The 10,180-nt window shown below is 38.8% G+C and overlaps 1 protein-coding gene across 2 annotated transcripts in view; it reads left to right on the top strand.

The window, feature by feature from the left end:
* The first annotated feature begins 766 nt into the window (after positions 1–766).
* Positions 767–10,180, top strand: part of LOC132109769 (protein CBFA2T3-like) — a 46,465-nt gene continuing 37,051 nt past the window's right edge. For both annotated transcript variants that reach the window (XM_059516113.1, XM_059516104.1), the window contains exon 1: positions 767–1,327. In XM_059516113.1, coding sequence (XP_059372096.1) covers positions 1,147–1,327 — 181 coding nt within the window. In that variant the 5' untranslated portion in view covers positions 767–1,146. The remainder of the gene's footprint in view (positions 1,328–10,180) is intronic.

Here is a 10,180-nt window from a genome sequence, read left to right as displayed (position 1 = left end):
GATGACCTGGCCTCCACAGTCACCGGACCTGAACCCAATTGAGATGGTTTAGGGGTGAGCTGGACCGCAGACTGAAGGCAAAAGGGCCAACAAGTGCTAAGCATCTCTCGGGGAACACCTTCAAGACTGTTGAAAGACCATTTCAGGTGACTACCTCTTGAAGCTCATCAAGAGAATCCCAAGAGTGTGCAAAGCAGTAATCAAAGCAAAAGGTGGCTACTTTAAAGAACCTACAATATGACATATTTTAATTTGTTTCACACTTTGGTTGTTTCACACCATAGATAATTCCACATGTGTTAATTCATAGTTTTGATGCCTTCAGTGTTAATCTACAATTTTCATAGTCATGAAAATAAAGAAAACTCTTTGAATGAGAAGGTGTGTCCAAACTTTTGGTCTGTACTATATATATATATATATATATATATATATATATATATATATATATATATATATATATATAAAGCTATTTAATTCATACATTATTACAGACTAACCTTACATTTTTTTGAATAATCAGCTTTATGTAATATTACCACAACTGTGGTCATTATGGTTGTTCCAAAAAGGAACTTTGTTTAAACTCAATTCTGGAAACAAATGCATGTAATGTAAGGCGTATGTATACACATTGCCCAATTGAAGTACAGTCTCAGCCCACAGTCAGGCTGACCTTGCTGCCACCCATACCACCCCTTCCTTTTTAACTGTTGCAAAGAGAGTGAAAGAGATAAAGAGAGAGTGAGAGAGAGAGAGAGGCTAGTGGGAGGAACATGTGCTCACTACATGTTCCCTGCTGTGACAGAGAATATCACTGTTTGTCCAGAAGCCCATACATTTTGGAGAACGATACTGGCGTTGCTACCTGAGCTAAAGAGAGGAAAGGAAAAGGTTTGTGGTCAGCATTTGAAAGGAGAAGAACTTTGTTTCAGTTATGTGAGGGCGTGAGTCTTGCATCTGGTCTTCTCACTGAATTGTCTGATTGTCCATGCTTGAAGACATTTGCGTTGGTTACGGAACTGGACAACATGACAGACTATTGAGGGTGGAACTAGCTTACTGACTGTGAGTATCCTGCGGTCCTCTGGAACTCTATAAAGGAGTTGATTTGTGGAACTCTGTGAACCAATGCATTGAAATGATATGGCTGGAGAGATCCATGCAAAGAGACGTAATAAATCTGGGATCAGGAGAGTGCCTTCCACTGCTCTCAATGCACCCAGAGTGCCAACAGTCATGCTGACCAGCCACAGTGTTACCCTGGATAAACGAGCCCTTCGACAATTGGCCCTGCCTGCTCATATGTCTAAGAGACACTCCACAGGTAAGTGAAAGAAACACACACATTTCTAGAGACAGCATGTGCAGTGGAGTCTAGGAAAACACAGCAAAATACAGTTGATGAGAGTGAACAATCAAAATGGCCTTTTTCTGTGATGCTGGTTAACCAAACAACATTAAGTATTGTAGTAGAGAGTTCTGGTGGGATGCCATGCTGGCGCACAACATCCAAAACATATGCTGGTAACCAGCTATGCTAGCCTTTTTAGCCGGGCAAACATAAACTGGTACCTCTGGAAAAAAGGTCTTGTTTTTACTTTGTACCCTTTTTGGTGTAGCCAATAGCTGGGTAATGAAGGAGATTTTCATGTTGGGGGATAGTGGCAAACCATCCTGTGAGGAGGCAGATGTGGTGCGACTTGGGCAACAGCTGTGGCGAAATGATAACCGTAGCGGTGGAGAGATGTCAGAGCACTGGCTTCTCTCCCTTTGCTTTATCATCACACACACACACTGCATACACACCAGTCTGCAGTGAAAAACAGCCACCTACCACACATATAACAAGAAAGGGGAGTCTGGTCTTGTTCTCAGCCATACTAATTCACAGCTATTTGAATATGTATGCTTGGATGATATGTTGGCCAATGCTTTAGCATCTTAGCATAGCTAACATTGCTGTATGTGTGTTAAGGGGAAGTGAGGACAGAGGAATTAAGTTTTCCTGAATGTTTTTCAAGCATTGATAAAGAATACAGTCAATCAAAAATGTATTCAACTTCTCCAATATTCTGGAATGCAGTGCTGGTCAGATGCTCATGGAGGTTTGTTTTAGGAGCATGTGCTCCATGAAACATGATGATCTGTAGAAGATGGATGGGTTCAGCATGGCTGCAACAGAGAATCTCAGTTACAAAACTTCTTGCGCTAAAAGACAACATTTTAAGGCATCATAGGTGTCATATTATGCATGGAACTCAGAACTTGTAATTCTCCCACCTCCTTCCCTGAAAATAACCACTAGAACATCACTCATACATCTGACTCATAAAGTTGAGGTACAGTACATTAAGTGCTGCAATGTTGACATTTTTGTAAGCTAACCTGGAAGTTAGCATCACCATGGTTCCTTTGACAAAATCCCAATAGATTTTTCCAATGGCTTTTGGATTATTGCAGAAAATAATATCCGCAAACAACAAACGTTTATGACATTTTGTTATTTTGATAATCTGAGAAAAGGAACAAAACATTTATGAATTTTGAAGCTTAAATACAATCGGCAGAAGCAAAAAGATAAACATAGGCTATAAATGAACTACACCACAGTCACACATCACCACCATTAAACTCCCAACAACTCCTTCAGATTTAATTAATAATAATAATACAAAATAATAAAATAAAATCCCTGAAAGTTTGTTTTGAGTAGTATGCAAGAGCATAGATGAATTTGGCTGTGAAAGCGGATTATGAGTTGAGAACGTAGATAAGAATGTCCCTGACCACCTCAGTAGTCTCATTTAACTACTTATTAGCAACTGGCTTTTTCAAGACAATTAAAAGCTTTTAAAAAATAAATAAATCACAAGGGGATATTACTAATGCATTTTATGTCATAGAATAATACATGAAAAAATATTTTGTGTTACCCCCAGACCTTATTTCAAACCCATTCAAAATCAATTGACTTTAGGATGATGGAATTGGAAGAGCTAAAATACTAACTACCGGATTTTGGCTTACAAAGAAACAACAAACCTGCAGCACTCTATAATAAAAATTATAACACTGAGAAAATGTTTTGAACTCAAAGAATTCAGTGAATTTAAACTTGAATGTGGCATTGACATGGCATTGGACATCGTGATATTCTTTGATGTGTCCTTTGGTTAAATATTATTTAGCAGAATCATTCAAGCAACCATTTGACAGTGTACCACTATAGTACTTTCTAGTAAGGAGTCTCAGCATATACAGTATGTGTGAATAATGTGAGAATGCAACATGGGGAGGACGGGGGAAGGGAGGCAGAGATTGAGACAAAACAAGTAAGAGAAAGAGTTAGACAGAAAGGAAAAGAGCAGTTATTCTTCCAATTTCCTCTGCACCAGCTTTGTGGTCTCTATGAGGAACAGATGTTCACAACTTGATACTGTGCATCAACCCTCTCTTCTTCCTATCTCTAGTCCCAGCACTGCAACTGCCTGAACGCACAAACCCAAAGTCAGGGTTTAACTATCAACATGCGCACCTGCGAGGGCACATCCATGCACAGATGTGCACAAGCAAATGAAAACTCAACAATTTCTACAATTCACAACATCACAACAGTGAAAAATTCAAAAAATGAGATATCTGCATGAATGGGATACATCAGTTGTTTATCCTAAACAGCAATACTATTGAATGAAGAGGGGACTGAGACTTTTGATTAGGTTTCCTGATTCTCAGATTTTTCTTTTGAGCAAAAGACCCCCAAAGTGTTTAGATTTGCCAAAAAAAGAAAAGAAAAAGATCTAAATCCAAATTACCTGAGCTATTCACATTAAATTTATTTAAAGGCTTCATTACGTTTCCATACATGAGTTACAGTACATGAAGTGCACCTAACTTAATCTGCATTTGTGGGTGTCGCACACTACCAAAAGAGACAGATACAAACCGACATTTTAAACTAATATCAGTGAGCCAAAAAGTGTACAGTAGCCTATATTGGCTGTTCTTTTGCTAAATGAAAGTGCTATCGCCAGGGGAAATAAACACATAAATATCATGGTCACTGTGTTTCTCTGCTGCATTTTTAATTAAAAATCTTGCAATCACACTCATGTCATGTTTACTTATCCTTGCCTACCTATTTTCAATAGGGATAGTCCACCCAAAAATTAAAATGCTATCATCATTTACTCATCCTTATGTTGTTCCAAAACAACTTTCTTCTGTGGAAAATAAAAGAGGATATTCTGAGAAATGTCGCTTTTTTATCATACAATGGAAGTCAAAGCGCTGTTTGGTTACCGACCACCTACTAAGTTACTTCTTTGAAGAACATTTTCTTTTAAAAAGTATGAAAAACAAATACTGTATGTATTGCTAGACCCTATTTACAGTACAGTAGGTGACCTATAAGCCCCCTGTCTTAACTCCCAGTCCCTCTAAATCAGAGGTCTCCAAACTAGGTCCTGGAGGGCCGATGTCCTGCAGAGTTTATCTCCAACTTGCCTCAACACACCATCCTGGAAGTTTCTAGTATACCTAATAAGGCATTAATTAGTGGGTTCAGGTGTGTTTAATTAGGATTGGAGCTAAACTCTGCAGGGCACCGGTCCCTTCAGGACATAGTTTGGAGACCCCTGCTAAAAAAAAAAAAAAAAAAAAAAAAAAATCAATAAGTTTAGCTGTTAACACCATTAAACATCTGTGATTACTGTATATACGGTTATTTCACTATGAACTCTCTGTTTGCTAGTTGTTAAAAATCTAAAATTATAACATTACATATTATCTTTTCACACCTTTTCACAGTAAATGGCTGACCTGGTCATAGTGTGGGAACGTTGTGCCCTAAACATTTTTTTAGCATCAAATGCAACAGATTTTTGTAATTCTAAATTACAGAATGCAATTATCTCTTGCTCATTCTTTCTCTCACTTCCTGTCCTGTCTCACGTCCTCTCTTTATCAGTGTTACCCTGTTGAGAAATGACAAGCTCTTCATGCTCATACACACATTTCATCATTGCATCTTCTTTTAATCTCTGCGATTTAGAACACTGATAGCAATGAAGAAACATGTTGGTGACACATCTGCTTCCGCAGTGCACCTCGCTCCTTTCTCAGTGTAAAAGCAGATGACTCCATTCCTCGTTGCACTGCCTGTGGCCACCTTCTCATTAGATAAAGTCCCTCTCTGAGCGGCTGTGCTTAAAATAACTTTCATTTACTGCAGTCTGTAAGGGTGACTCAACAGGGCCGCTGAATGCCGGAGCTTCAGTGGGAGAGGACAAAGGGAGAGGACAAAAGAGCTGTGTTTCTCTGGCAGCACCCCGTCTTATCTCTTTCCAGCACTCTTGATGGTGACTGCAGCCACAGGAAAGGATTTATAATGTGCAAGTGAAAAAAAAAAAGATCTCCCTCTTGCGAGCCCATGCTTTCTCTTTCTTTTTTGCTCTATTTCTACCTCCGCAGAGACCGTCATTTCCATATGAACACAATAAGCCCAATCAGACGGGAAAATCTCTGCCACTTCATCAGATGCAGAGGAAAAGAAAGACAGACAAGGACATTCTTAATGTCACTAGGTGAAGGTCAGAGTATGAAGGGTGGTGTAGGTATAGAGATAACTGCTCATAATGGAGAGGTGTGAAACCATCCTCAAAGTGATCACTTGGAGGAGTGTAGACAGCAGTGCTATAGTCACATCAACAAAGACCTAAATGAAGCTAGGAAGGAGGACCTGTCAGGCACTGACATTGACGGGCTGTCTATGAGCGTACCCTCATGAGAGCATTGCAATGTCAGTCAAACTGCTGTCAAGACGCTAAGCCCATGCTGCACCTTCTGCTCCAGTCACTGTTACACTCTAAGACCAGAAACAAATGTAACTCTGTGTTACCATTTGTATGTTGTAAATGCACGATCCCATTATACATACTTCCTGTTGCGTTACACTTAAAAAAAATGCATTGTTTAAAAGTATTGTTTAAAAATGCCTAGTCTACTGAGTTGAACACAATATGGTTTTGAAATTAAAATCATTTTAACACACAGAACAATGATAGCTACTGTATAATTAACATGGCAACAGTAATATTCAAAAGCTGAAAATTTATTCGTAGGCAAGAACACCAAGAAATTGACAAAAACAACCAAGATATAGCATGTACATACGTATTTGGCTGAGAAAAAGTCCTAAAAGAATGGCATTAAAAAAACTAAATTTATTGCATCTATTACAGGAAACTTACCATAGATGTGCTCCCTGTGGCAACATTGAGTTGTCCAAATGTAATGGACCATAAAACCAGGATCTAGTCCGTTTCTGGCTTCACCCATCTATTATATTTAACCCTTTCTATTGAGCCATAGTTTCACAGCAGGAGGCATAACAGGATTATGTAAACAGCACGTGTGGCCATGGAAGGACCTGACAGGGTAGGACATGCAGGGCTATAACTCCCCAGCAGGGAAGAGGGCCATAAACACTACATCAAGACCCAGGACAACCAGTGATCCATCTTCTAGACAACCAGGAACTTATAAAAGGAAATATAAAAGAATTAGATGAACAAAGTTTGAACCATATTGAAAAATGACTTCGGTATCATGCCAATCAGAACACAGAGATTGCTGAGATCGTCTTGAGATCTCTTTTGAAACTCTCGAGGACATGTGTGAAATTCGATCAATCTTTTTCTCAGTAGACAAATGCAAGAAGCAGGGGACTAAACTAAGCCTCAGTTTATTACTCTGGTTTTGCTAAGGCAAGCATCACTAATACTAGTGTTCATACTTTTTTGGTGGACAATGTAATCACTGGGGGGATATTTATATGTGTGTGTGAAGTGAAGTGAAGTGAAGTGAAGTGACATTCAGCCAAGTATGGTGACCCATACTCAGAATTTGTGCTCTGCATTTAACCCATCCGAAATGCACACACCCGGAGCAGTGGGCAGCCATTTATGCTGCGGCGCCCGGGGAGCAGTTGGGGGTTCGATGCCTTGCTCAAGGGCACCTCAGTCGTGGTATTGAAGGTGGAGAGAGAACTGTACATGCACTCCCCCCACCCACAATTCCTGCTGGACCGGGACTCGAACTCACAACCTTTTGATTGGGAGCCCGACTCTCTAACCATTAGGCCACGACTTTCCCGCATCCTTCTTGCCGACGATTACAAAGGTTGAAATTCATTACAAAAAGTTTTATAATATTGGGAATAGTCTCGATATATCAAGTTAATACTTCAACACTGTATGCTTGTTAATAAGGGCCTTAAGTCTCTCAGACCTCAAATAGAACTTGTGGATTAAGTGCAAGGTCAGAACACTTTCCTGACTGATTTTTAAGTAAACCAATTAAAATGGCAGCAGAAGTATATCAGTAATGATGATGTATTTGGCTGCATATTTAGAGAATGAGAGCCTACGAATAAGCTCTTCCCAGTGCTGTGGTCCATTACTAATGAGAGGGAGGATAAAATCTAATGTAATGAAATGTAAAGATTTTCAACAAATTATGCAGCCACTGTTTTCTGTGATTATAAATAGAAATCATATAATTAAAAAAAAGTGTTTTGCTGTCACAAATAATTTGGCTCGTTTTCTCATGCTGTCTAAGAACAAAAATAATCACTTGACTAGTGTCATCCCTCATGTAGCATCTAGTTTCAATACAAATCCAAGGTTTTTTTTTTTTTTTTTAAGCTAAAATTAAAAAATGCAGCCCATTTGTGTGTGCGCGTGTGTGTGTGTGTTTGTGTGTGTGTGTGTGTGTGTTTAGATGAATACATTTATTAATGTCCATTTTTTACCAGCGTATAACTAAATTTTTTTCTACAATTTTTTGTAGACCATTAGACATGATGTTACACTGCATTGACAGCCCGTTTGATTCCAGATTTCTTAGAAGGAAACTTCATACAATAAAACAATGGCTAACAAGGCAGTAAGGCAACTGCTTTAGGTTAAAGCAAAGCCAGGGTGTATGCACAGGAGACGGATTCTCACGTTTCACATTTGATAAGTTTAAGACATTTGCCCTTGCAAGAACAGTACAGACTGACACATCCGTACATGTAGCCAAATTGCATTTGGCTGTAGAAAAATCCACAAATATCTGGGCAGATATTGCTTTTCCACACCAGAGCTGACCACATATTGGTACAGTGGATTAAGAATAATGGGTATAGTAGAGGACTCAAGTCATGAAGAATTTCTTAAATATCTGTGAACTGGGTATTAGCTGTCATGAGAGAAGGAGAGGTGGAGCCAGTGCAGTGAGGGCTACTCTTTTTACAGAATTCCTCAAGGCTGAGAGTTTTGATCTAGTGTAGTGTTCAATTCTATTGACATTAATTCTCTTCACACCCATACGCTAAACTCTGGTCCACTCCCACACTCCGACACACACACATGCTTTTTCTCACACGCTTCCCCTAAGTCAGTGAAGTGCATGTAAAATATTTTACTTCAATAATGTGACATATATTTAGGTAAAACATGATATTCAGGAAAAAAATATATAGGTAACATTTTGTGATTGTATCCATCATAAAAATAATAAAACAAACATTATTTGTTTTTATTTTTGCAATAACGTGCACAACTAATCTGTTGAAATACAATCATAAAGTAACTACGATCTATGCTTTAAAGCATTATCTAAGGGGCCACTGTAATAAAATGACTTCCATTTATTCACAATTTCCCTGATGAAAATCTGTAACTATAACTAGTCACATATTTATGTTAAATTTGTGATTTTCTGAGAGTGTTTTGACTGGAGGCTTCTCAGGCTGACCAGGCAAGTGGTGGGACTAAAGAAAGTATGGGGCAGCTGTCTCGGTGTACTTTACACCACCGGCGCTTTATCCAACAGCAGAGTAGCTCTAACCATGTTTGTTTACATGTCTCTACATCCCGTCATTTCTGAGGGATGGGGGAAAAAAGGCAGATGTGCGTTTCTCATCGGCTCACCTGCTGTGACACCATCAGATCCTCCCCCTAAAACTGAGTTACAATGCCAATGAATGGCTAGCAGGTGCGGTGATGGTTAAACAGTCAAAAATGGGGGAATCAACTGAACAAAATGAAGGGAGGGAGGTTGAAGAAGAAGTTGGTCATTATTTAGCAGCAGCTGTATTTACTAGATCTTTTCCGCCAACACCTCAGAAGGAGGAATATGTTTCGCGCTGAAAACTCTGCCCGAAACCACAAGAAGAAAAAGTCATATTCATATTCAAATACACCTGAAAATGTCTGTGGAAATTTAATCTCTTATCCATATTCATAGCTGGTGCATGCAGCTCTTTTAATCACTCAAGTAACTGCTTTGCTATTCATTTGAATTTTACTTTAGACTTAAGCTGAAAGTTATTTGTCAAGGTCTCAGAATAAATCATTAATGTAAATGATAATTTTATAAGCACCTAGTAAGCAGTTTCAAAAACAATAAGTATCAGGTAGGCTATACAGGGGCCTGATATGTGGACACTTATATAAATGTCAAATTAATGAATACCATTGCATTAGATGGCAAAGTGTCAAAACCCATTGCCATTTATTGCTATTTATTTTCAATGAAAAACATTTTACAAAATATTTAAAACAATAAACCAATGGATATAGCCTACAGTTCAAAATGAAGACAAAAAGTAGTTGGACACCCTGTGATTGTCAGATGTAAGCAGAATATGTCCATGATGAACTATACCTGCTTAGACATCTTGAGAAGAACTAATTTGTATCCCCTAAATATCACCTTGGTACTAGTAAAAGGATTAGCAAATGTGGTTCATAGCCTAGCCACCAATACTTGAAATGACCTATACATATAGTTTTATCCCAGAAATATATGTAAAACGACATATCGACAGTAGATGACAGTTACATCAATTACTAAAAGTAGGGGCCATCCATCAAGAGTCTAGCCTACACTTAGACAGATTTTTTTTTTTTAATGAAGCACGATGCTCTAGAAAAATGAAATGCTCAGTTTGTAACTATGTTACAAAAACGTCATATCTCCCATCTGATTTGAATGAACTCGATTCGGGCACCAGCTGTCTGGCTGTCAATTGCCTGACGAATGCGGGTGTCTGCGCGCTTCACCGGCGCGCATGAACTGATATGGGGAAACAGCGGCGCCTAGCGGCGTGCGCTCAAACTGCGTTTAA

The sequence above is a fragment of the Carassius carassius genome, chromosome 2, assembly GCF_963082965.1.
Source record: "Carassius carassius chromosome 2, fCarCar2.1, whole genome shotgun sequence".
In the NCBI taxonomy this organism is placed as follows: Eukaryota; Metazoa; Chordata; class Actinopteri; order Cypriniformes; family Cyprinidae; genus Carassius; species Carassius carassius.
Note: the sequence above shows the minus strand (reverse complement) of the source record. Positions and strands in the feature narration are given on the sequence as shown.